Below are 28000 nucleotides of genomic sequence, written 5' to 3' on the forward strand. Positions count from 1 at the left end.
ATGGCAGCAGATATTTATAAAGAATGTTTTGGTACATTTTTCCATCCATCCTTCCTTCAATGATATGAAGTTTGCCAGTACAGTACGCTGGAAAACAGCCCCACACCATGATGTTCCTACCTCGAAACATCACTGTTGGTATGGGGGGTGTTTTTGGGGTGATGTGCCATTTGACATCCAAACATGGTGTGTATTATAGTATCCAAATAGTTCAATGTTGGTCTCATCTGACCAGACTATATTTTCCCAGTATTTCACAAGCTTGTTTTAAATGTTGTGCAGCAAACTTTAAACAAGCTTCAACATGCTTCTTCAGCAATGGAGTCTTGTGTGGTGAGACTAGATTGTGGATGCATTTGGAGGACATTTGTCAGGGCTGGGCTCAGCCCTTCCTTCTCTGAGCTAGCTGCTCAGCTGTCAGCTTATTGCCAGCTCCCATCTCTCTCCACAGTTACCCAGCTGTTGTTGATTCTGCTAATCAGTCCTGCCTACTTAAAGTCATCCAGCTCACTTGATCTCTGCCTTCGCCTTTGTCAACATCATAGAAACTTTCTCCTGCATTCCTGTTGAAGACTTGCTTGGCTGACGTTCCTTCTGGCTCCTGATCCTGCTTGCTGTACTATTTACGTTTATCTCTGGCTCTCTGACGTTGGCTTGGCTGACTACCCGATCCGGTTACTGAACTCTGGCTTGTTTTGACTACGCTTACTCTGTTTACCTTATTATTATTATTATTATTATTATTATTATTATTATTATTATACAAGTGTGATTAAACTATACTTCTGTCTCTGTCTGATTCATGGTCCCTGATAACATTTTGCTGGTTTAAATAGAAAGTTCAGTTGGGCTTTAAAAACAAGCTTTATTTTTACCTTGTGTATTGACAGCAATGCATTTTGCCAAAATGGCATAATTTTCAGTGAAATTTCAAGGAAATTATCACTTACAATTGAACTCATCTCTAACTATCGTTATACTGTCCTTCAATTCAGAGCAGTGATCTCCAAACTGCAACCTGGGGGCTGGGATAAGGCCCTTTGCTTATTTTCTGGCCCTTGGGGCATTATTTCTTCCTACTGTCAGCAACAGTGGGGCATAGTTCTTGCAGACAATGGTGTACTAATCCTCTCACTGACACTAATGATGGGACAATATTATTTCCAATGACACCAATGATGGGGTACCATTCCTTCCACTAATACCAATGATGGAGTACTGTTCCTCCCAATAACACCAATGATGAGGCACTAATATTTCCAATGACGGGGCACTATTTCTCCCACTGTTTCTAATGATGGGGCAATATGCCTCCTACTGATCCCAATGATGGTGCACTATTCCTTCTACTGATACCAATGATGGGGCACTGAAACCAATGACGGGGCTCTATTCCTCTCACTGAAACCAATGACGGGGCTCTATTCCTCTCACTGAAACCAATGACGGGGCTCTATTCCTCTCACTGAAACCAATGACGGGGCTCTATTCCTCCCACTGAAACCAATGATGGTGCACTGTTCCTCCCACTGATACCAATGATGGAGCACTGTTCCTCCCACTGAAACCAATGATGGGGCACTTTTCCTCCCACTGAAACCCACAATGAGACACTATTCCTTCTTAATACCAATGATGAGGCATTGTTTTCTCCCACTGGCCACAGTCCGCTCCCCCTAAAGTTTGCAGGACAGTAGACTAGGCCTTTGTGTAATACGTTTTTGTAGACCCCTGGTTTAGAGGAATTATTCAATATTGGATACTTGGAGATCTCTAATAGGCTTGTGGTCTTTTTTTCTGAATTACATTTTTTTCGGCTTCTGTTAACAGGACATTGCCAATCTCACTTGAACGATGGGGAGCACAATGCACAGAAATACTTCCAAACTTACTCTCAAGAAGAAGAAAAGACTTCAGAGGACCTGGGGACAGACCCAAGTACGAGCTCCTCGCTGCATCTCGAGAGTAAGCATCAGTCTGATTTCATGCCTTCTTGGAAATGACAAAAGTTCAGAAATAGAGGGAGGGTGGAGTGACCCCATCAATCAGAATATAGATGAGGAAGGACATACAGAGGTTGATATGAGGGGCACATTGGATATACACTATATGGCCAATGTTTGTGACCTGACCACTACATTTACATAAGCTTGTCGAAAATACTAGACCAGAACTATGGATTGCATGGAAGCATTGCAATGGAGTTGCTTTTCAGGCAGTGGTTGTGCTTGGTAATATCTGTCCACCCTTGGACGACTCGGTTCACAGGCACTGTGTACAGAGACATAACGAGGGGTTCTGTACCTTTAGGATCTCTGTGATTGGTTCAAGAAAGACCAGACCGTAATCCCGTGATGTAAACCTTGTGGGGGAGATTTACTAACTGGAGCACTCGGAATATGGTGCAGCTGTCCATGATAACCAATCAACTTATAACTTCAGCTTCTTCAATTAAACTTTGACAATAAAACCCTGAAGCGGATTGGGTTCTATGTACAGCTGCACCAGATGTTACACTTTCCAGTTTTAGTAAATGACGCCCCCTGTATGTTCACATCTGTGAGCCCTCCCCTTCCTTTAACAACACAGAGGGTAGAAGACATATTCATTAGTTCCCTGAACACATGATCAATGGCAGCAGTAGATGCAAATGAAGTTTAACCCTTTCACCCCTTTAGGTGAGCTTTAATGCCTGGGAGACGGCGTGGCTTCTGTATCATGTGACCGATGTGATTGGCCCTCCCAGCAGCCATATGATTGGAAACCCACCCCACTGGCTTCCAATGAGATTCCTTGGCTGTTGTCCCCCCTGAAAGTTTATCATTGTGCTGGAGGGGTACTGTCTGTGCAAAAACCTCATTCCAATAATGAATGCACATGTGCAGTAGATGGTTCTTTAAAGCCCACCTTTCTTGTTGCTGCATATACGCAATACATGGTTTGCAAGAGGTTAAAGCAGTGGTCATCAACTCCTGTCCTCAGGACCCACTAACAGGCCAGGTTTTATGTATTACCTTGGGGAAATGCAGACTAGAATACTGCTATCAGGAGTTGATGACCACTAGGTTAAAGGATAAAGGGACACCAAGCTTACAAGAAAGGAACATGAGAAAGTCAAAGTGCAAAGAAGAGGTAGATATCCCTGTGGTTACTGTAAATACCGTTATGAAGTGTTCTAAAGCTTCTATAGGTAATAGGATATAACTGGGAGCGTAGCACATAATACAGCATTTATTAGCATGGAATATCCCTTTGTCACCCTTTTTTTTCCCCCTACTTTCTGATTTCCTCCCCCCCCCCCCCAGATGTTGTCTTAGCTGAATCAAACAATACAGAGGAACCCGCCCCTGAGGATCCAATGTCTGAAGAGATGCTGGCCCTCGTAGACGAGTTTGAAAACTCCTGGCCCCTAGAAGCCTTTGAAGGTGCCCTGGAGCTTAAAGGCAGGCGAATGGACCTTCAGGGAATAAGAGTGTTGAAGAAAGGGGCTCAGGATGGCCAGTCGGGCTCCTGCTTTGGCGACTGTGATGATGATGATGAAGCTGAATGGGTATGGACCGTTTTTTTTTTTTTTGTTTTTGTTTTTTTTCTTATGGCTGCTAAAAAATAACTGTGTGACGTCGGCACGTAAGGCCCCTCCCAACATGTTTCGTACACACGTCCTCAGGGGATACGCTGCTGTCAATACTATGTGGCTGTTTTATTTGTTTATATATGTATAAATAAAGTGTGTGTGTGTGTGTGTATGTATATATATGTATATATATATATATATATATATATATATATATATATATATATATATATATATTGTGTTTGTGTATATATAAATCTGTGCTTCTGTGTGTAGCAGCCTCCCTAATGCCTAACTGAGCCCCCTTTCTGTTCAGCGATGTCCATGAGTGCCTCCGCCATACGGGACTCTCCACCCTGATTGGCTGAGAGACAGCAGTGGCGCCATTGACTCCCACGGCTGTCAGTCAGCCAGCCAATCAGGGGAGAAAGAGGGTGGGGCAGAATGGCAGCTCCGTGTCTGAATGGGCACGTGGAGCTGCAGCTCGGGTGCCCCAATAGCAAGCTGCTTGCTGTGGGGGCACTCGACAGGAGGGAGGGGCCAGGAGCAATGAAGAGGGACCTGAGAAGAGGAGGATCCGGGCTGCCCTGTGTAAATACAACTGTACACAGCAGGTAAGTATGACATGTTTGTTATTTATAAAAAAAAAAGAGAGACTTTACAATTACCTTAATAATAAATTACTGCACTATATACCGCATCTCTGGCACATCTCTGGTGGTTGCGTTTAGTTCTGCTTTAAGTTAATAAAGAAGAATTCTAGGTATGGCTTCCGCGTATGTATGTATTCACATCACCGTTCCACTTCCCTACCTTGTGCAATCAGTGAATGCTTTACATTCGTTGAGACAATGCAAAGTGTTCCCTGAATGGCATGGAACCCGGGAGCAAGCGGAGATCGTTGGAGTTATCGGTGCCGGCTTAATTGATTTCCAGCTTCTATAGAGATCCCAGTTACATTGGTCCAAGCCGGAATGATGTAACTATGTAAAAAAAATAAATCCTTTACTTTGTTTAATATTTTGCAGATTACTTTTCAAGTCAAACGTCTTAAGAAGCCAAAATTAGATCGTACTAATATGGCCGACCTCCCATATGGGGCTTATGAAGATACTGTTGATGGAGGAAGTGATGACTTGCAAGCTGCACTGGAAATTAGTGGTCCAAAAATACCTGCTCCAGGTCCACAAGGTAGAATACCTTTTATTCCACTCTGTTCTGCACTGAATAAAAGGTGACCATATGTACAAATTTATTGGTGACCAATAAAGTATATTACTCTATTCCCCCATCAATCACATTCAATGTTGATGAAGTGGAAATCTCTCAACGTAGCGCTACTGTGTTCTGCCACCAAGAAGCCTTCCCTGCCGACAGAATACAAAGCCACCGGCAGTGATCGCATGTAAAAAAACCTGACAGGCTGGTTGTACTGAAGTCAAACCATGGATCGACTTCAGTACAACCAGCCTTCCCATAAATGGATCAAACCTCGGCCACATCGAACCGGCAGAGATTCGATCCATCTATGTCCGGCTTTACTGTTACGCAGTGCATTTTTATTTGTTTTTTTTGGGTCTGCTATTGTAATTAGGTAATTCATATCCTACACAATGTCATTTTGAATAATACACTTTCACATAGACTAACGAGAGCTCCACAGGAAAAATGTAGAAGTCCCAGGACTTTTTCATTATGACAATCCAAAGAAAACGAGCAAACCCATTTTTAGGGGATCCTTTGACAACCAGCATGTTTATTTCCTACTTGAATAAACCCCTTTTAATAAGCCATGCAAGTCCAAAATTAATTTCAAACAAGCAGATTTAATCGACACTCTCATCCAAACCAGTGGTAGATAACCTTGGAGAGGCAGAGATCTGCCCAAACATCATGGAAGAGATCTAACCTCACCCAGAGGGCAGAGCGGTAGAACTCCTTGGTGGGCAGAGCGGTAGAACTCCTTGGTGGGCAGAGCGGCAGAACTTCTTGGGGGGCAGAGCGGCAGAACTCCTTGGTGGGCAGAGCGGCAGAACTCCTTGGGGGGGGCCAGAATTGTAAAACTCCTTGGGGGGGCCAGAATTGCAAAACTCCTTGGGGGGGCCAGAATTGCAAAACTCCTTGGGGTGGCCAGAATTGCAAAACTCCTTGGGGGGGCCAGAATTGCAAAACTCCTTGGGGGGGCCAGAATTGCAAAACTCCTTGGGGGGGCCAGAATTGCAAAACTCCTTGGGGGGGCCAGAATTGCAAAACTCCTTGGGGGGGGGCCAGAATTGCAAAACTCCTTGGGGGGGGGCCAGAATTGCAAAACTCCTTGGGGGGGGGGCAGACTTGCAAAACTCCTTGGGGGGGGGGCAGACTTGCAAAACTCCTTGGGGGGGGGGCAGAATTGCAAAACTCCTTGGGGGGGGGGGCAGAATTGCAAAACTCCTTGGGGGGGGGCAGAATTGCAAAACTCTTTGGGGGGGGGGGCAGAATTGCAAAACTCTTTGGGGTAGCTCCTCTCCATATAGAAGGTTAATCTGCCATACATAGGACACAGGAGGGCACCTCCTAAGTTCAGCATAAACACATTTATTGATTTGCTGATAGGTTTAAAAAAAAGAGGCGGTACCGCCTCAAAATGCGTAATCACGCCCCTTGCATGCCTCTGACGTCACAGCGGATTTCAACACTGTCAGATTCTCACGGGTCGGCTCCGTTGAGCTATGCCGATTGTGAATCTATGCTCTGTTCTCCATTATGCCCATCAAAGGCTCGGCACCTTCGTGTACTTGGATCAATCCTCTGATGCCTGTGACCAGGATGCTCCTTTTTATGTACATGACATCCTTTCACACCATTTACAAATGTGAGTGTTTTTAATATCTTTGGGTCAATAAATTTGTTTATGCTGCACTTAGAGGCGTCCTCCTTTTTTGTGCTTTCTATTTAACGCAATGTGCAGAGGTCTGGAGGTAAGTAACAGAGTGCCGGGGTCGTTAGTATGTCATGCACAGTGCAGAAGTCTGGGTACACACTCATTCGCATTGTAGGCAGCAGAAAACTGCCAATTCCTCTTATAACATTGCCAGCCCAGCACTGATGACCTGTCATTACAGCTGGCACACTTGTGCAGCCTGCTTCCCCCTGGCAGCAAACCTGTCCTTTTACACACTCCCAGCCTGCAGAGACTTGATCTGCAACACAAGTCCCACCGGGGCCCACCAGTTCCCTTTTGTCGCTGCTTTATCATAGACACATCTTGTGATTTGGAAGTATTAGCTGGTCAGGGCCTTTCTTTGCCGATTGCCATTTGGTTTTCTAGTTCGCAAGGTCCAACCATATTGCTAATTGCCTCTCTAATCTGAGGACAGGAGCTGGCGGCACAGCGGGGGGTCACAATCTTCCCTGACGGGTGGCTACAATCAACCAGTTTCTGACCCCTAGGTTGAATATAAAAAAATGAAGCTGCACCTTTTAAGGATCAGGTTAGATAGTTGCCTCTTCTGCTGTCGGCCCGGCCAATTGCTTCTGCAGTGAAATCCTCAATTTGAAGAATCTTCATAAACCAACACAACACGAGTGTCTTGACGGGAGAGTCTTGGTTTGTGGCTATCCTCAGTGGTTCCTCCCACCACTGCTATACCACCCTATAGTGATGTAGGGGTCGGCGGGAGAAACCACTGAGCTCAGGTGGGGAGGAGGCGATTAATACTACCGGAAGTGTCGTTTTTTTGCTGTGGAATCTTCAGTAGAAGCGAACAGAGACTTTTTAATCATGTCCTGGCTTGGATTTCTCTTATATTTTGACTCTCTTGTGCACATCTCACGCAGGCAGACGACCGGATTACCGCAGCCTGGGATGGCCGAGTCCAGACGAGTGCCTGAAATTGCGCCGCGTTGAATTGTCTACAGTAGCCAGCACGTGGCTGGCTGTATCCGCTAAAAATATAGAGTAAGTACAATTTTGGGCAGTAGGGTTATCCTTCTAGAACTGTTCATTTTGGAGGGGGATCACAGCTTTTTAGTTTAAGCAGTTGTAAACCCCCCCCTCCAAAAAAAAAAGCAGTCTCTACAATAAACATGGTGTGCCTTTTTTTTTTTAATGCAATGTATTTGGATGAAATGTTGATCCTGCCAGTGACTTCCTCCCTGCTTGCAGTAAATGGAGAAGAGACCGCTCTCCCGACCAGTCTAACCCACCCGCTAGTGGAACACCGAAGTATTGAGCGTCCACCGCCTACATGTCTCCACCAAGAAACCACGCCCACCAACACATTTTACTCCTCCCACCAGGGACTATGACTAAGCATCCATGGGTGCGGAAAAATGCTTCGGGGGGGGTGGGGGACAGAGGTTGCTCCATACTTCATTGTTACACTTGCTGGGAGAGGGACGTTCTTATCTATTTACTGGATAAAGAAAAATAATGTGGCGCATATTCAGTGTAAACAGTAATAAATATAAAGTGCAATGTTCAAAAGTGCAAATCAGAAGAACTTCATATAATATGATCTTGCATACAAAGAAATTTCCAAAGGTCCATCAAAGTATTAATAAGTACATAAAAATGAATGTCCAATCAAAAAGTGACAAAAAATAATATAAAAAGTGCTTGTGCAAATAAACAACACTTTGGATGAATTGGATGTTTCCTATTTATTTGCACAAGCACTTTATATATTATTTTTTTTCACTTTTTGATTGGACATTCATTTTTATGTACTTATTAATACTTTGATGCACCTTTTGCACTTTTGGAAATTTCTTTACACAGTTGTATGCAAGATCATATTATATGAAGTTCTTCTGATTTTTTGCACTTTTGGAAATTTCTTTGCACAGTTGAAATAATATAGAAATATAGAAGAAATAATATATAAAGTGCTTGTGCAAATAAACAGGAAACATCCAATTCATCCAAAGTGTTGTCACCATCCGCTCAGTAATGTCCAATCGTGGATATTAGATAGTTAATAAAGTAAAGTGCTTTGTGCAAGAAAAAAATGGAAGACATCCAATTCATCCAAGTGTTGTCACCATCCGCTGTGTACCAATAGTTTGCCCCAGCCTCTCGCCTCATACAGAGGCCCCTACAGGTCTAGTCAAACCCTCTTGTAAAGATGGGACAATGATTCATCATTCTGGCTCCTGACAAACCTGTGATGTTTTTCTGGAGAAGGGTAGAGGTAAGGCAATAAGGCTCCATACCCGTTTGATGAAGTGACGTGTTCAGTGACGCAACGCGTAAGGGAGGAGCCAGGTTTCGTCACTTCCGGTCGCAGCCGAGACCGGAAGTCCTATCATTTGTGAAGCTGTTTGCATCGTTTTTAACTAAGTTACTACGTGTGTTTTAAAATAAACTTTTATTGGATTACTGCACTATGGAGCCCACCTTCTCTCATTCCATGTAAGCTTTACTTGATGAGCCACGAAAGTGATCCCTATATGGGAGCAGTCTGTGGATACCTCTGGAGATCAACAGTTTGCTGGGGAATCATCTTTACAAGAGGCTTGACTAGACCCGTAGGGGTCTCTGTATGAGGCGAGAGGCTGGGGCAAACTATTGGTACACAGCGGATGGTGACAACACTTGGATAAATTGGATGATTTCCTTTTTTTTTTTTTCCCTTGCACAAAGCACTTTACTTTATTAACTTTCTATTATCCATGATTGGACATTACTGAGTGGATGGTGACAACACTTTGGATGTTTCCTGTTTATTTGCACAAGCACTTTATATATTATTTTTTGTCACTTTTTGATTGGACATTCATTTTTATGTACTTATTAATATTTTGATGCACCTTTTGCACTTTTGGAAATTTCTTTGCACAGTTGTATGCAAGATCATATTATATGAAGTTCTTCTGATTTTTGCACTTTTGAACATTGCACTTTATATTTATCACTGTTTACACTGAATATGCGCCACATTATTTTTCTTTATCCATTTATGCAGTGTGAGGGCACCTTGTGATGTTGGCAGCTATTCTTTCATATATATTTCTTTTAGAGTGGTTTGCGCATTGGTATTCTTGCATTGCTTATCTATTTACTGCTTACATGTCTTTCGATGAGTATATCGGCACACATGCACCTCGTTACTTTTGCGATCACGGGAACAGAGTCCCTACCTTTTGAGTGCCGCTCCAAGTCCACATTAAGGTCACTTGCTTGTTAGCGGTGTCGACGATCTGCAGGGTCCTCTGCACCACTTCACATTGCCATGGATCACTATCCGAACGACCAAGGCGGTGGGTGGGACAAGTCTGCTGAATTGCAATGACAGGAGGAATTGAACACTACTGGTGACATAGGCAGCTGGGCAGCCTGAGAGGACAGGTAAGATTGACAGTGATTCCACCTGTCATTGCAATTCATGGCAGGGCAGACTGGCCCCACCCACCGCCCAGGACGTTTCCGATTAGAGAAAGAGCAAGGCAGTGCTGCGACCTGGGGCAAAAAACATGGAATATTGGTATTTGAAAGCATTTTTTTTTTTTTTTTAATACGCTGCCCTCTAACAGGAAATTCCCAGCCTACATTTGTAAAAACAGCATTTAGGTTTACAAACGCTTTAGGACACGGATATGCAGTTAGCGGACCTCCAGCTGTTGCAGAACTACAAGCCCCATGAGGCACAGCAAGACTCTGACAGTCACAAGCATGACACCCAGAGGCAGAGGCATGATGGGACTTGTAGTTTTGCAACAGCTGGAGGTCCGCTAATTGCATATGCCTGCTTTAGGGCCTAGTCACATGACATTTCGACTCTAGCTGCAGGAAGGATCCAGTGAATTCCCGCTGCTGGATTCAGGGGTGCTTGCAGACCGTTGTGGCCATCAGCATGTACAATGCAATGACAGGCTTACAGCTGCTGTGGGTGTTCACATGTAATCCTATATATGTATAATATTTAGAGACAGATAATCCCCCTGGATACAGAAGTGTATGATGTCCGGGGGCAATCCTCTGTTCCTCAACCTATGCAGGAGAGTGTTGTGTGTACAAATTGCACACAATTACCAGCTGTGGGCACGGCCCCTGTCAGTCTGTCGTTGCTTTATACAGGCTGAGCATCTAACACTATCTTCATCCACCTGTGAATCCATCTGCAGGAATCCACTGGATTCTTCCAGCAGCTGGGGTTAAAATGCTGCGTGAATGAAGCCTTAAAATTTGCTATAACGTTGCGTTCTCTGCAAAAAAAACTGCATTTTGGATTTCACTTGTCTTTTTTAAATTCTCTGAAAAAATCTGAATCATATTGATAAATATGCAAAAAATAATAATAATTAGGAGTACATGCTTTTTCACAGCACTGTATATAGTGCTAACAGTTTGCATGTTGCTTTACAAAAATGAAGGCAGACAGTACAGCTGAAATAAGATTCAGTACAAGAAGGGCCCCGCTCATTAGAGCTTACATTCTGAAAGGGAGTGTGAAAGGTGAAATAAAAGCTAATAACTGTGGGGGGAGGGGGGGGGGATCTGATGGTGCAAATAAATGTTCAGTTCTTAGGTAGTAGCAGGATGGGTTTTCAGGGATCGCCTTAAAGGTGGACTCGAGTAGGAGATAGTTGGACAGATTGGGATACATGTTAAAGCGGAGTTCTACCCAAAAATGGAACTTCCACTTTAAAGGAAGGTGACCCCCTGACATGCCATTTTTTTTTGGGGGGGGGGGGGACGGAACCCCTCTTTTTAGAGGGTTCCAGCTCCCACTTCCTCCCGGAGCACCACGGCGCCGGACGTAAGATCACCTCCCCCCTCTCCCTCTCGGGCAATCATCTGGGACACGTCACAGGTCCCAGATGATTGCCCGGCCAGTCACAGCGCGGCTCAGGCATGTGCAGTGCGTACCCGGCTGTGAAGCCAACAGCTGAGTGCCCAGAGTGACAATGCCGGCGCCGCAGAGAAGAGGGGGAGACGAGCGGGGCTTCTCCCGCATCGCTGGGACAGGTAAGTGTCCGATTTTATTAAAAGTCAGCAGCTGCAGTATTTGTAGCCGCTGACTTTTATTTTTTTTTTTTTTAATTGGAGCTTCGCTTTAGGGAGAAAGGGAATACTTCACTCTCCTGCTGCCCGTGCAAATGAACTCCCCTCTGATGCTGAGAAATAGTACCCAGAAGTCCTACAGAGCAACCAACACTTCCTGGAGTGTCAACCTACCAGGTTCCCGCATCTCTCACTAGCTCCTCCTTCCAGCCTCACCATCACTGCTAAATCCTTTAATGATGTTAAAGGTGGTTGTAAACCCTCAAGGTTTTTTCACCTTAATGCATTCTATGCTTTAAGGTGAAAAAACTTCTCTAGTGCAGCAGCCTCCCTTTTACTTACCTGAACCCGATCTTTCCAGCAAAGTAGATGTACACAGCAGCTGTCTCCAATCTTCATTGGATAGATTGATATCAGCAGGAGCCTTTGGCTCCCACTGCTGTCAATCAAATCTAGTGACACAGGAGCTGGGGGGCGGGGCCAAGTTGGGAGCGTGCCCACATCGGTGCCCCTATTAGAGTGCGGCTCTCCCTGGGGGCTCTCGTGAAGAGGAAGAGGAGGAGCCAGGAGCGCCGCTGGGGGACCCCAGAAGAGGAGGGTGGGGGGCGCTCTGTGCAAAACCCTTGCACAGAGGAGGTAAGTATAACATGTTATTTTGAAGGAAAAAAAGAAGGAACCTTTACAACCCCAAGAGGAACCAGTGAGAACTGCGGGGGATCCAGCAGACTCCTCAGAGTGTCAGTTCCCCAGCAGAGAATACATTTCTCAGCAATGGTGCGGAGTTCAGTGACACGGGCAGCAGAAAAGGTAAGTATTCTCTTATTTACAGGTACATGCCTTCCTAAAACTGCTGGGCACTTTTGAAATGAGCGCTCAGCCCGGGTCAGCACATTTTTTTTTCTAGGCGAGTGCCATGGAAAGTATAGAATCCAGAGGATCGGCATGGCAGTCTTGTGACTTGTGTTATTGGAAGGAGGTCAGCAGTGCAGTCCTCAATGAAGGAATCCGGTCTTTCAACCCAGAATTCATAACAGAGGGTTTGCACTTTTTATCAGTGATCAGACTTCAGTAAGCTGAAATCTTATTGGCTGTTAATAAACCTGTACATATTATCACTGCTCTATCCCACTGCCTGCTGAATAAACTACAGCAACCACTGGGCTTCTAAAGTGGTGCCCACAATGCAGAACTTCTCCTATGACAAGTGAAGTATTATGACTGAATCAATGAATTTTTTAATTTATTTGGTCCAATACAATCTGGTAAATATGCCGTTAAGTCCCTGTTCACACTGAATGCGGCTTTGAAATCACGCTCCATCATGATTTCGAAACCGCCGGCCAGTGCGATTTCATCTGCGGCTTGCTGACATCTGTGCGATTTTCGTGCACCGATGTCAATGCAAGTTGCACATGAAATCGACAATGTGAACGGTTCCATTGCCGACAATGGGTTGCGACTTGTCATTCAATTTGGAACTGTCAAATCTCATGTCCAATCGCACTGCACACTGGTGTGAACGGGGGCTGAAAGTGTTTTGCTATATTCGTTTGAATAAATATTAAAGCGGTAGTAAACCGCTGTGTTTTTTTTTTTGTTTTGTTTTGTTTTTTTTTTGTTTTTCTTTTTTCTTTTTTTGCAACCTGCAAGGCAATGTCATAATTGTGCTTATATGCCTAGCATGCTAGCACATTATGTGAAACTTCCCTTTGAACAAAGCCCTCCAGCGACGCGCTGTCACCGCTAAAGGCGTTTCCATCTTCACCTCTTCACCCGGTCCTCCTTCCAGGTTCGCGGACTCCGACTGTGTGAGCGGCTGGAGCCGCGATGACATCACTCCCGTGCATGTGTGAGAGAGACCCGCTGTTTACGGCAGAGGACTCTGAAGGTATGGCCCGGGTGGCCGTTCCTTCAGAGAGCATGCGCTGGTGACGTCACCAGCTGAACGGTGCACATTTAGAAGACATTTACTGTCCCTATAGGTAATCCTTATGTTGGGTTTTCCTTTAGGTAAAAAATATGCATGGGAATTTTTTCCCACTTTAAAAAAAAAAAAACAAAAACAGTTGAACCTGCCAGAAATCCAGTAAGCTGATAACATCCAGTGATCTCTTATGCCTTTGCTGCACTCTTATCAGTTAGCATTGTTCCCAGCACCCAGTGTTATAAAGTTGGGGAGAGAGGGAGGTGGTATATAGTCCTAAATCACTATGGGGTTGGTTTACTAAAAATGAAAAATCTGATGAAGCTCTGCATAGAAGACAATTTTTTTTTTTTTTTTTTGCTTTTTTTTTTTTTTTTTTGTCAGAGCTTACCCACAACAGTAAAATCAGTCTGCATATGCAGTAAAGCATGCTTGTTATACTTACTGTAGAACCTAAGGGGTTAATCCTCTGCATTGTGTGTAAAGGTTTTGTGATCCTGTCTTCTCTCTGATCTTCCTCCCCCCTCAACTGACTCCAACCCATCTACTGACAGAACAGAGCGTTAGGAGTCAGGCTGCACATGCTCGGTTTGGTGTTTATTGCTAGAGTTTTGTTTTTTTTTTCTTGGGGAAAGTGCATGTGATCAGCACAGGGCCAATCGGCACTGTCCAGACAGAGGATCGTGGAGATTGAAAACTCCTACTACAAGTTTTAACCAGACACTGATACAAGTCACAAGACTGCTATATACTGCTGATGAGAAAAGGTATTTAGCAGTTTATATTTACTTAAACTATTGCATTTCCGTGTTCTGTGTACTGTGGGAGACCAGATATAGTGACTGCAGGCTCCTGGGTTTTGTAACACTTTAACCACTTAAGGACCAGAAGGATTTGGCCCATTAATGACCAGGCCATTTTTTTTTGCGATACGGCACTGCGTTGCTTTAACTGACAATTGCGCGGTCGTGCGACGTTGTACCCAAACAAAATTGATGTCCCCCCCCACAAATGGAGTTTTCTTTTGGTGGTATTTGATCACCTCTGTGGTTTTTATTTTTTGCGCTATAAACAAAAAAGGAGCAACAATTTTGGAAAAAAAACTATTTTTTACTTTTTGCTATATTAAACAATAAAAAAAATGTTTAAAAAAAATTCTTTCTCAGTTTAGGCCAATATGTATTCTGCTACATATTTTTGGTAAAAAAAAAATCGCAATAAGCGTATTTTGATTGGTTTGCGCAAAAGTTATAGCGTCTACAAACTATAGGATAGATTTATGCCTGCCTTCTTTTTTTTTTTTTTAATAGTAATGGTGTTGATCTGCGATTTTTAGCGAGACTGCGACAGACAGGTCGGGCGCTTGACACTTTTTTGGGACCAGTGACATTTATACAGCGACCAGAGCTAATAAATAGCCACTGATTACTGTATAAATGTCACTGGCAGGGAAGGGGTTAACACTAGGGAGCGTTCAAGGTTTTAAATGTATTCCCTGGGAGGTGTTTCTAACTGTATGGGGGATGGGCTGCCTGCAGGAGGAGAGGGATGATAGTTCCTAATCGCAAAACTGCAGATTCTGTGGGCGGGTCTGTTGTCCGGAGCTCGGTGGGTGGAGTCGTGATGTCAGTAGACTCTCCGCCCACCTCTACACTCCCCTTGTCAACATGCATTTTCTCCTGTGTATTTCTTACGCTGAACTTCTGCTATGATCTCTAACATCCAGTCAAAACCCAGAAAAGTCACCACGTGACTTCAGCATGCCCAATCATGCCGAGTTGTGGAGCAGCCAATCCTGGGAGAGCTGGAGAAGAAATGAGGGGATCTGAAGTACACAGAATGTCTCTCTCCAGCTCCTGCATGAGATATGTAAATCACCTGCCACTCACAGTAAGGGAGAGAAACTGACTCCTATTTCTGTGTCTGTCAGTTTTTATCTCACTGAAAAAGATAAGAGGTTTGCTCTCAGCTGGATTAACTCTTCGTGGCAAGACTGGACACAGATGACATGAAATCCTCTACTGTACAAGGTGCAAGTCTTAATTAAAAAAAAAATAATGTCAGGTTTACATCCACTTTAACCACTTGCCGACCAGCCGCCGCAGTTTTACTGCGGCAGAATGGCACAGCTGGACAAAACGACGTTATGTTACGTCGCTTCGCCCTGTGGCCGCTAGGGGCGCTCGGGCCCGCTGCTGCCCCCGGAGCCGATGCGAGTGCCCAGCGGGCGCGATGACCGCCGGGCTCCCGCGATCGCTCGTGACACACCGAGAACCATACAAAGTATGAACAGCGATCTGTCATCTCCCCTAGACAGTCCCATCCCCCCTTCAGTTAGAACACAGAGAGGGAACACAGTTAACCCCTTGATCGCCCCCTAGTGTTAACCCCTTCCCTGCCAGTGACAGTTCTTACAGTAATTCATGCATTTTTATAGCACTGATCGCTGTATAATTGCCATTGGTTCCAAAAATGTGTCAAAAGTGTCCGATGTGTTCGCCCTAATGTCAGTCACGATAAAAATCACAGATCGCCGCCATTACTAGTAAACAATTAAAAAATAATCATAAAAATGCTATAAATCTATCTTCAATTTAGTAGACGCTATGACTTTTGCGCAAACCAATCAATATACGCTTATTGTGATTTTTATTACCAAAAATGTGTAGAAGAATACAGATCGGCCTAAACTGAGAAAAAAAATAGCTTTTTTTTTTTTAAAAAAAATGGGGATATTTATTATAGCAAAAAGTACAAAATATTGTGTGTGTGTTTTTTTTTTTTTTTTTTTCGTCAAAAATTGTCGCTCTTTTTTTGTTTATAGCGCAAAAAATAAAAACCGCAGAGGTGATCCCCTATTTTGTAGACTCTATAACTTTTGCGCAAACCAATCAATATACACTTATTGCGGGGTTTTTTTTACCAAAAATATGTAGAAGAATACATATTGGCCTAAACTGATGAAGAAATTTGTAATAATTTTTTTTTTTTTGGGGATATTTATTATAGCAAAAAGTAAAAAATATTGTTTTTCTTTTCAAAATTGTCGCTCTTTTTGTTTATAGTGCCAATTATTGCCACCCATCAGTGCCCATCACTGCCATAAGTGCCGCCTCATCAGCGTACATCAATGAAGGAGAAAAATTACCTGTTTGCAAAATTTTATAACAAAATATATATATAAAAAAAAAATTTTAAATTCGGTCTTTTTTAATTTTTTTTTAACAAAAAATGATCAAATACCACCAAAAGAAAGCTTTATATGTTGGGGAAAAAAGGACATCAATTTTGTTTGGGTACAGCATCGCAAGACAGCGCAATTGTCAGTTAAAGCGACGCAGTGCCGAAACGCAAAAAGTGCTCTGGTCTTTAGCCAGCCAATTGGTCCGGGGCTTAAGTGGTTAACGGATACCAACAATGGGGCATAATTCCCCTCACTGATACCAATGAACCGCGCAATTGTCAGTTAAAGCGTCGCAGTGCCGAATCGCAAAACAATGGCCTGGTCATTGAGCAGCCAAATCTTCCGAGGCTGAAGCGGTTAATGAAAATGAAGGCAAATTGTTCACGTAATATACAAAAACCCTTGCATTGTTTGCATACCCATCAGTTTCAAATGAAATGTTCTTCTCTTACTCTTGGATTTGTCTCTTTAGCATTACAGAACATGTGGACTTTGCCACTCCGCTGCAAGAACCAGGGGTGGAGCCTCTCTGTAATGCCAACATGGCGGCCAGCATGCATACACTGGACCATCTGTACGGGGTTGCCAATAGAGCTGCTATACACTACACTGGGGAGAGCCAGCTGAAAGAGGTAAGGGCCATATCCAGACCCACCTTAAATTCATATATGGTATATATAGTGAGGGACAAGTGTTCCAGAGCAGATGGAGATCAAAATGGCCCCATGTATATTCAGCTTAGACTCCTTCATAAAATTCATAAGGTGATTTGTTTATATGAAGAAAACCTCATAAAGTAGGTATACCTGCCGTAGCTCTCATTACTCTCTCGACCCCCCTGAAGTGCTGGGTGGTTCTGAACAGACAAATCTCCGCCTCATTTGTCCAGTCTCAGGTGAGCTGATTATGTTTTATATATTTGTATATGTGAAGCCTCAGTGCTACATCAAGGCATCTCTGCACAGTGTAATACCTACATTTAACGTGGTTGTAAAGGTGGAAGGTTTTTTTTTTTTTTTTTTTTTTTACCTTAATGCATTTTCTGCATTAAAGCGGTAGTTAAGTTCGATTGTTTTTCTCTTTTTAGGGGCCCCCCCCCAGGTGGGTTATGCCATAATGTGCTAGTATGCACAGCATATTGGCACATTTATAGCACTTACCTGTGAAACAGTGCCCTCCAGCGCTGCGGTGTGACCGATCCGGCAGGCCCTTCCATCTTCACCCCCCTGTCTTCCTTCCAGGTTCTGTGCCTTCAGCTGTTTGGCCGGGACCATGATGACATCATTCCCGTGCATGTGTGCAGGAGTCGCATCACCGCGGCACAGATCTGAGGCCGTAATCCACTGAGCTGCGCATGCGTATGAGAGGCAGGAGGAAGGAAGATTTATGACGGAAGAGACCGATAGGGTTCCCTTCTGTCATAAATACCTTGCCTGTCAGCAATTTTTGAAAAACAAAGTTTACTACCATTTTGAGGTTAAAAAAAACCCACCTGTGTATAGAACCCCCCCCAATACTTACCAGAGCCCGATTATGATCCAGCACTGTATGCCTGAGAGCAGCGTCTCTCTCCACTGTCTCTCCACTGTCTCTCCACTGTCTCTCTCTCTCACTGGACCTGGAGGCTGCAGCGGGAGCCGTTGGCCCCTGCTACTGTGTTATTAAAAGAAAATTTTACGATCACCTTATCACCTTAAACTGTCTGAGCTCCCGGCCTGGTACAGATATACAGTGGAACCTTGGTCTACAAGTAACGCGGTTAATGAGCGTTTTGAAAGACGAGCAACTTTTTTTTTTTTTAAATCCTGACTCTGTTTGCGAGTGTTGTCTCGCAAAACGAGCAAGATTCAAGCCAATGGGGTGTGCAGTACCTCATTTGGCCAGAGGTGCGGGGGGCGCCGGGGACACTCGGAACAGTTCGGAGCCGTTCGGAAATGTGTTTCCGAGTTCAGCCGAGGTGTCCCCGAGTATTTCTGAGGCTCTCCGGCGCCCCCCCCCCCCCACACACACACACACCTCTGGCCACATGCGGTATTGCATGCAAGAGAAATCAATGCGGAACGAATTATCTTCGTTTCCATTGACTTCTATGGGAAAACTCGCTTTGATATGCAAGTGCTTTGGATTACAAGCATTCTCCTGGAACGGATTGTGCTCGTAATCCAAGGTACCACTGTATAGCAATGATAAAAATTGATTGTGAAAATACCCTGGAGACAACCCCATCTACCCTAAAGGAGAAGTACAGCTAAATCTTGTTTGACTGTACTTCTCCTGTGGATCCCTCTGCACTCCTGTGACCCGTTTTCAGCTGACAGTGGCTGACGTCACCCAGCCGGTCCAGGCTTGGGTAAGATAGCGACAATGAAGTCTCGATCAGCCCACATGCCTGGACCGGCACCTGGCTCAGCCTCTCGGCAAGACGCTAAGAGCCTGAGCCAGCCACTCCACAGCCCAGCTCTCCAGTGAGTGTGGGGGGAGCAGAGCAGACAGCGGTAACTGATGGTGGTGTTTGATCGCTCCGTTCTCAGTGTTAGAGCCAGTGAGGGACAGGTGCAGCATCCTCCTAGGTAAGTATGATTCTTAAAAAAATAAAATACTCTTTTAATGGTACAGAAACACTAGAAGACTTACTAAAGGCAGCCGACCTCCGGTGTATGTCTGCACAAATCCAACAAAGCAAAAATGGAAGTCGCTCAAATTTTATTTCTAACTAGAAAAAGAAAAGGGGCACATAGGCACAGCAACCCATTGAACAATAATAAAATTCCTCCAAAATCTGAAATGATGAAACAGCTTAATTTGTGTTAGGTTGCGTGCTGGGAAATTTTTTTTTGTATTTCAATTGCTGCTTATGAATTGATCTGATTGGCTGCAGTCTTTGCTTTGTGCTGCATTATTTGGCCGTGAGTTTGTGGACACTGGGACCAGGACCAGGACCGACACTGGGACCAGGACCAAGACCGACACTGGGACCAGGACCAGGACCGACACTGGGACCAGGACCAAGACCGACACTGGGACCAGGACCAGGACCGACACTGGGACCAGGACCAAGACCGACACTGGGACCAGGACCAGGACCGACACTGGGACCAGGACCAAGACCGACACTGGGACCAGGACCAGGACCGACACTGGGACCAGGACCAGGACCGACACTGGGACCAGGACCAGGACCGACACTGGGACCAGGACCAGGACCAGGACCGACACTGGGACCAGGACCAGGACCGACACTGGGACCAGAACCAGGACCGACACTGACACTGGGACCAGAACCAGGACCGACACTGAGACCAGGACCAAAACTAAACCATTGACCAACACCGGACCATCCTGAGCTTGTTGGCCACCCCATTCCAAACCATGGCCATTAAAATGGGTTTGTCTCCTCAAAGCTTTCCTCAAGATTTTGGAATGTGTCTGTGGGAATCTGTGCCCATTCAGCCAAAAGATGATTTGTTAGATCAGTTTGGAAGTGCCCAATTGTCTGCCTGGTCTAATGTGCCCTCGTTTGCTGCTATTACCAGTGCCCTTCACTAGAAACACTTGAACTCCATTTTATTTTTTTTGGAGATGTGTCCACATACTGTTGCCCATATCTTGTCTCCTAACTTTTCTGCCCATGCAGTACACCTGAATTCTCCCTGGTAGGATGTTGATGCCATTATGTGTTATCCTTCAGGTTTTACAGAACCTTGGTAAGGACAAGTACCCTCCACAATCTTTAGAGCAAGTGGGAGCCAGAATAATGAAGATGCTGGAAAAGGTGATTAAAGCTGTTGTTTGTTTGTTTGTTTTTTTTCTGTCATTAATATTATTAATTATGTCGGGGGTGTTGGAAAGCTTTGGGATTCCAGAAAGACTCAGCTGCTCCCCTCTCCCCCAGCCCTTATGTGAGCCAAGGTCTTGGCAGTGGCCATGGACACCATTTGATTTGCATTGACAGTTATTACAGACCACGAGGCTTCCCATGCCACTGCCGGGACCTTGTCTGTCATCAGGGAGCAGCTGAGTTTCTGAAATACAGAACACAAGTTAGAAGTATAAAGTAATTTCCAGAATGGCAGGGAAATTAAATTGTTAAAGAAGCCAACCTGACTTACCGGTAGTTAGGCCGGTCATAGATGGTGCAAAATTCGCATTATTCTTTTATCACCACAGATTGTGCTGACAGGGGAATCCCTCCTGCCGAGACATTGTTCTCCCAGCGGGGGAAGCCGTCCCGTCCGGAGAAGACAGTCGTTATTGCTAGCGATGATCGCAAGTAAGTCTGGCAGGCTGGTTGTACCCAAGTTGATCGATCAGCTTGGTACATTCAGCCTGCCCACACACGGTTCAAATCTCGGCCGTTTGTGCTGAACCAGCTGAGATTTGAACCGTCTATGGCTGGCCTTATACAGAACAACGTATGCCTTATTGTAACAAGCCAAGATATGCTTTTAGTGTTCATTTCTGTTTGATGTCCCCTCATCCCTTTGCTTTTTTTTCCTCACACTGTAGAACCAGACATCATGGGTTTTATCCAGTATGGCTGCTTTGTACTGGAGAGTAAGAGGTCAAGGAAAAAAAGCCATAGACTGCTTACGCCAAGCTTTGCACTACGCCCCTCATCACATGAAGGTCAGTCATTGTCCAATTCAAGATTTTCTTCCATCAGGGATTCAGGTTTTGCAAACAGTCAGCGCTACATCTTCCTGGCAGTCCAATGATCATGGAGCCCAAATGGAGAGATCTTCCATCTTCAGCAACCCAAAATGAACCGCTGTAGGGTTTCCATAAACTTGAACCACCAATGTATGCACCAAAGCCTTGCTGCCCTCTTAAAGTGGAGGGCCACCCTAAAATAAAAAATAGCATTAATATTCTTTAAAAAAATTTGAAAAAAAAAAAAAAAAATTTGAAAAAAAATTTTTTTTTTAACTTACCAGAAACCCCTGTTGCTAGGCAGTCTTCCTAATCTGCCTCTTCCTATTCCGCGGTAATTCCTCCTCTTCGGTGAGTGGCCCCGTTGCCTTCTGGGACATGTGTGTGTCCCAGAAAACAATGGGGCCATTCACAAAGCTCTGTGCGACTTGCGCATGGGCAGTAGGAAACGGGCAGTGAAGCCGCAAGGCTCTACTGCCTGTTTCCCTTCGTGAAGATGGCGGTGCCGATAGCCGATCCGATGGTTGGATCGGCCTCGGGGGGGGCCAACATCGCGGGCCTGCTGGACCAGGTAAGTGCCCTTATTAAAAGTCAGCAGCTACAGTGTTTGTAGCTGCAGACTTTAAAAAAAAAATAAAAACAGCGGCCGAAACGCCCCTTTAAATTCAGGGAAAACCGGGGCTAAAAACAAACACAAGACAATGATGCACCAGCCGAGTGCATTTCTGTATAACTCTTTAACCACTTAAGGACTGGAAGATTTGCCCCCTTAATGACCAGGCCATTTTTTGAGATACGGCACTGCGCCGCTTTAACTGACAATTGCACGGGAATGCGACACTGTACCCAAACAAAACGTCCTTTTCTTCCCACAAATAGAGCTTTCTTTTGGTGGTATTTGATCACCTCTGCGGTTTTTATTTTTTTGCACTATAAACAAAAAAAAGAGCGACCATTTTGAAGAAAAAACAATATTTTTTTTTGCTTTAATAAATAACCCCCAAAAAAACAAACAAATTTCTTCATCAGTTTAGGCCAATGTGTATTCTTCTACATATTATTGGTAAAAAAAACCCCAATGAGTGTATATTGATTGGTTTGCGCAAGTTATAGCGTCTACAAAATGGATATATTTATGGCATTTTTATTTTTTATTTTTTTTTACCAGTAACGGCGGTTATCAGCAATTTTTGCGACATTGCATGGGACAGATCAGGCACTTTTTGACACTTTTTTGAGACCATTGACATAAAGTGATCAGAGCTAAAAATAGCCACTGATTACTGTATGAATATCACTGGCAGGAAAGGGGTTAACACTAGGGGGCGATCAAAGGGTTGTGTCTTAGGTGTTTTCTAACTGTGGGGGGGGGGATGACTGGGAGTAGAGAGAGATCGCTGTTCCTGATCACTAGGAACAGCAGATCTCTCTCTACTTCCCTGACGGAGCAGGGATCCGTCTGTTTACATTGACAGATCCCCGTTCTGGCTCTCTGAGGAGCGTTCGCGGGTCGCCGGCGGACGTCGCTGCCGCCGGCACCACGCTTTGGCTCCATCGTCGCGCCGCGGGCACCTCCGCTACGGCGATTCACGCAGGGGAGCCAACCTGTTGCTGTGCAACAATGGCAGCTGGTCGGCAAGTAGTTTAATAAATTAAAAAATTAAAACCAATACATTCGCAAAAAGGAGAAATAACACTGGCCTTATATTATGCAAATCACCACCAGACACATAGCCATCAGATAGGGCACAGCTGACGGGTTACAGGAGACATGCCCTCTTCCTCAGAGCTCTGAGGAAAAGGGCATGTCCCTCGAAATGCGTTATTGCTCCCTTTTTGTGAGTGTGATGGTTTTAATCTTTTAATTCATTAAAGAGTTTTGTACAGTAATGCAGTAGAACTGGTGCAGCATCTTATGTTTGTTTTTTAGCCCAGCGATTTATGTTTGTTTGAATGAGACGTCAAGTTGGCAACAACGTGGGGATAATGTAGTGATAGTATCAGCCTACCAGGCACCAGCCGGGGCTTGCACATATTTTTAACTCCTTAAAGCCCAACTGAACTCTCCTTTTTTTAAATTTAGCTAAATATATTTAATGTACATCAAAACAGAAGGTGTTCCTATCCTAAAGTTTTGTCTCTCTTTGCAAGATAGCCACATCAAGAGAGGAATAGTCTTCCCCTAGAGGAGGGTGCGGCTATCGGTGTGAAAGCAGCGGCCTATCTGCGGCAATCTGACATACCCTCAATTCAGTCACAACTAAAGCTTTGCAATCAGCAGAGCTTATACTCCCCGTTGATTGGAGAGCTCTTGCTGTCACGCATAGGGGGTGGGCATCTGACTTCTGCGTTGAGACCGCTCTTCTCTGCAGCATTATGGCTCAGGACATACGTTTTCACTTCTGGATGTGGCTGATCAAGGAGAGCCAAAATATATAACTTGATCACATTTTTTTTTCTAATACAAACGGAACGTTTTTTAGTTAATAGCAGAGCTCTGATGGGCTTCCATAAAATTATTCCCCCCAAGTGCACAGGAGCTCTGACAGGCTCCTCTGGTATTCCACTATGCAGTGTGGCCTGCCGCTATTTTTCATTAAATGTGTAAGTGCGAGGTTCTAGATCAGTGATGGCGAACCTTGGCACCCCAGATGTTTTGGAACTACATTTCCCATGATGCTCATGCACTCTGCAGTGTAGCGTAGAGCATCATGGGAAATGTAGTTCCAAAACATCTGGAGTGCAAAGGTTCTCCATCACTGTTCTAGATGTTAATATCCTGTAATCGTGGAAAGCCAGTTTAGTGCATTGAGCTCTGGTGGGGTTTCTCTCATAAAACGGGGGTGTCCCTTAACCACTTGCTTACTGGGCACCTAAACCCCCCCCCTAGTGTCCAGATCAATTTTCAGCTTTCAGCGCTGATGCACTTTGAATAACAATTGCGCGGTCATGCTACATTTTTATCATTTTTTTCCCCCACAAATAGAGCTTTCTTTGGTGGTATTTGATCACCTCTGCAGTTTTTATTTTTTGTTTAAAAAAAATTTTAAAAGACCGAATTTTACATTTTTTTTTATATATTTTGTTATAAAATTTTGCAAGCAGGTAATTTTTCTCCTTCATTGATGTACGCTGATGAGGCGGCACTTATGGGCACCGATAGTGGGCAGCACTGCTAAGGTGGCACTGATTGGCACCACTGGTGGGCATTGATAGGTGGCACTTGTGGGCATTGATAGGTAACACTGGCAGGTGGCAATAGGTGGCACTGGCAGAGGGTACTGGTGGGCACAGGTGAGGCATATAATTGCCTCTTCCTCTTCGGGACCGATGTCCCTTGTAGATAAGCTGGTGATCAGCTTTTTTTTCTCCTCGCGCTGTTAGCGTGAGGAGAAAAAAACCCCATTACCGAGCTTTTGTTTACATCATGTGATCAGCTGTCATTGGCTGACAGCTGATCACATGGTAAGGGGTCAGGATCGGCCCCTTACTCGGACCGGTGATCACCCGAGTCTCAGTGACTCGGTGATCACAGCGCGCCCTGCAGGGGGCGCGTGCACAGGGGAGGTCGTCATATGACGGCCTCCCAGAAAATCAGGTCCGCGCTGTGGCCGTCGTTCAGCTATAGCGCTGACAGCAAGAGCTTAAAGATGGGGGAGGGGGGTGCCGGGTAAGGTCCAAGCATAGAAAGATGTAATAAAAGCAAAATCAGAAATGGTTGTAAATTCCAAAAGAAGTTTTTTTTTTTTTTTTTTTTTTTTTTTTTTTTAGTTCATATTGAGGTGAAATGAAAAATCAATGTGTTGCTGGGGCTCTGCCACTCCTCCTTTTTTATCAGGGTTTAAATACTGCATGTATGTCAAGTTGGAGGACTCAGTGAGTGTTGGAAGTTTTAGTATTCCTGACATCCATCAGGTACAGTGGTTTTGCAAGTGGTCACACAACTTGGTTCTTTAAAGTGGAAGTAAACTCCTTTTTCTTTTTTCTTTTTTTCTTTTTTTTTTTTTTGCTACAGGTAAGCTTATAATAAAGCTTACCTGTAGGTAAAATAAGATCTCCTAAATGTGCACCATTTAGGAGATACAGTGGGGACGGAAAGTATTCAGACCCCCTTACATTTTTCACTCTTTGTTATATTGCAGCCATTTGCTAAAATCATTTAAGTTCATTTTTTTTTTTCCTCATTAATGTACACACAGCACCCCATATTGACAGAAAAACTCTTTGCAGATTTAATAAAAAAGAAAAACTGAAATATCACATGGTCTTTAGTATTCAGACCCTTTGCTCAGTATTTTGTAGAAGCCCCTTTTGATCTAATACAGCCATGAGTCTTTTTGGGAAAGATGCGACAAGTTTTTCACACCTGGATTTGGGGATCCTCTGCCATTCCTCCTTGCAGATCCTCTCCAGTTCTGTCAGGTTGGATGGTAAACGTTGGTGGACGGCCATTTTTAGGTCTCTCCAGAGATGCTCAATTGAGTTTAAGTCAGGGCTCTGGCTGGGCCATTCAAGAACAGTCACGGAGTTGTTGTGAAGCCACTCCTTCGTTATTTTAGCTGTGTGCTTAGGGTCATTGTCTTGTTGGAAGGTAAACCTTCGGCCCAGTCTGAGGTCCTGAGCACTCTGGAGAAAGTTTTAGTCCAGGATATCCCTGTACTTGGCCGCATGCATCTTTCCCTCAATTGCAACCAGTCGTCCTGGTGGAGGGCTGCAGTGATGGTTGACTTTCTACAACTTTCTCCCATCTCCCGACTGCATCTCTGGAGCTCAGCCACAGTGATCTTTGGGTTCTTCTTTTCCTCTCTCACCAAGGCTCTTCTCCCCCGATAGCTCAGTTTGGCTGGACGGCCAGCTCTAGGAAGGGTTCTGGTCGTCCCAAACGTCTTCCATTTAAGGATTATGGAGGCCACTGTGCTCTTAGGAACCTTAAGTGCAGCAGAAATGTTTTTGTAACCTTGGCCAGATCTGTGCCTTGCCACAATTCTGTCTCTGAGCTCTTCAGGCAGTTCCTTTGACCTCATGATTCTCATTTGCTCTGACATGCGCTGTGAGCTGTAGGGTCTTATATAGACAGGTGTGTGGCTTTCCTAATCCAGTCCAATCAGTATAATCAAACATAGCTGGACTCAAATGAAGGTGTAGAACCATCTCAAGGATGATCAGAAGAAATGGACAGCACCTGAGTTAAATATATGAGTGTCACAGCAAAGGGTCTGAATACTTAGGACCATGTGATATTTCAGTTTTTCTTTTTTAACAAATCTGCAAAAATGTCAACAATTCTGTGTTTTTCTGTCAATATGGGGTGCTGTGTGTACATTAATGAGGGAAAAAATGAACTTAAATGATTTTAGCAAATGGCTGCAATATAACAAAGAGTGAAAAATGTAAGGGGGTCTGAATACTTTCTGTCCCCACTGTATTCCAGCAAACAGCCGGCGATGCCATCGGCGCATGCGCTTTGAAGGAACGGCATAACCATGCCGTTCCTTTAGAGTTGTGTGTGGCGACTGCATGCGTCTGTGTGGCACAGCCATTCAAGCTGCTGCAGCCCAAGAATGAAAGATTTCAGATGAATTGTCCAGCTGCCTGACATTGCTTATCTTAAGGGAAGAATTTGGATCTAAAAATGTTTCTTAATCCTGTATACTTGTGGTTTTTTTTTGTTTTTTTAGGATGTGCCCCTCATCAGCCTAGCAAACATCTTTCACAATGCCAAACTATGGAACGACGCCATCATTGTCGCCACAATGGCGGTAGAAATCGCTCCCCATTTTGTGGTGAACCACTTCACACTGGCCAACGTGTATGTAGCAATGGTAAGTGCAGCCATCGCAGAACACCGCATCTGCAGCATTTAGTTTCTTAGTGGAATTTTGAGGCAGAAGATTCCCCTAAAAATACTTTCCTTCTCATCCAACGAGGGGAACAGAAAGCCTTTAATGTTTTTGGTTATACTGCCACCTACAGAAAGATTGGGACAGTGGCAAAAAAAAAAAAAAAATAACTAGGCCAGCCCCTAGGATAAACCCTTCCACTACCAGCAGTGTGTCTCGTGTTTTTTTTGCTAGTGTCCGAGGAGGTTGGACATCTTTTCCACAGCCCTGCTCTGTTAAAGACTAGCTTACTTTTTTGCCAGCACATTTTTTTTAATTTGAGCTTTGAGTTTATCTCTCAGCCATTTGCTTCTTTCAGGAAGACAAAGTCCTGTTTTGTCCTCCCGGATGGACTGTGTAAGGGGTGCACCAGCTTCTTCCAACATCTGTAGGTGGCCCAGGCAGACCATCCATAGAAGTTTATGTTCTCAGGGATGTGGTGTCCGTCCATTCTCGTCAAGGTGCAATCAGTCTACAAACGGCTGTTTCCCAGATATGTAAGGCTGCCGTCTGGTTTTCTGGTCACACGTTCTCTCATTTCTGTCAGGTGGACATTTTGGCCTCATCTGATGCCCACTTCAGGTAGGAGGTCCTTTAAAAAAAAAAAAAGCTGTTTGAGCTGCAGACAGTCCCCACTTTTCAGAATTGATTGCTGTGTTCAGCTAAACTCCTTTCGGATAACACAAAAGATTCAAGACTTTCTGTGTCCCTTAACAGTACTCATTGCAAAATCCTTTTCTGGGAGTCCATTGAGGGGCGCAGGTCCCACCCCTCTGTGTTTAGATTCATGCTCTTGGGTACTGCT

General features: G+C 44.5%; 1 protein-coding gene across 1 annotated transcript; it reads left to right on the forward strand.

The window, feature by feature from the left end:
• LOC141111680 (tetratricopeptide repeat protein 17-like) lies at positions 1 to 27138 on the forward strand (the record flags this gene model as incomplete). The annotated part of the gene is given in 9 exon segments (XM_073603830.1): positions 1 to 31; positions 1831 to 1965; positions 3306 to 3550; positions 4603 to 4765; positions 7391 to 7511; positions 17139 to 17298; positions 20355 to 20438; positions 21173 to 21292; positions 26995 to 27138. Coding segments are annotated over 9 exon segments (1203 nt in total), but the record flags the coding sequence as incomplete, so codon positions are not given.
• Between the last annotated feature and the right edge of the window lie 862 nt (positions 27139 to 28000).

Source organism: Aquarana catesbeiana, linkage group LG11 (assembly GCF_042186555.1).
Source record: "Aquarana catesbeiana isolate 2022-GZ linkage group LG11, ASM4218655v1, whole genome shotgun sequence".
Lineage (NCBI taxonomy): Eukaryota > Metazoa > Chordata > Amphibia > Anura > Ranidae > Aquarana > Aquarana catesbeiana.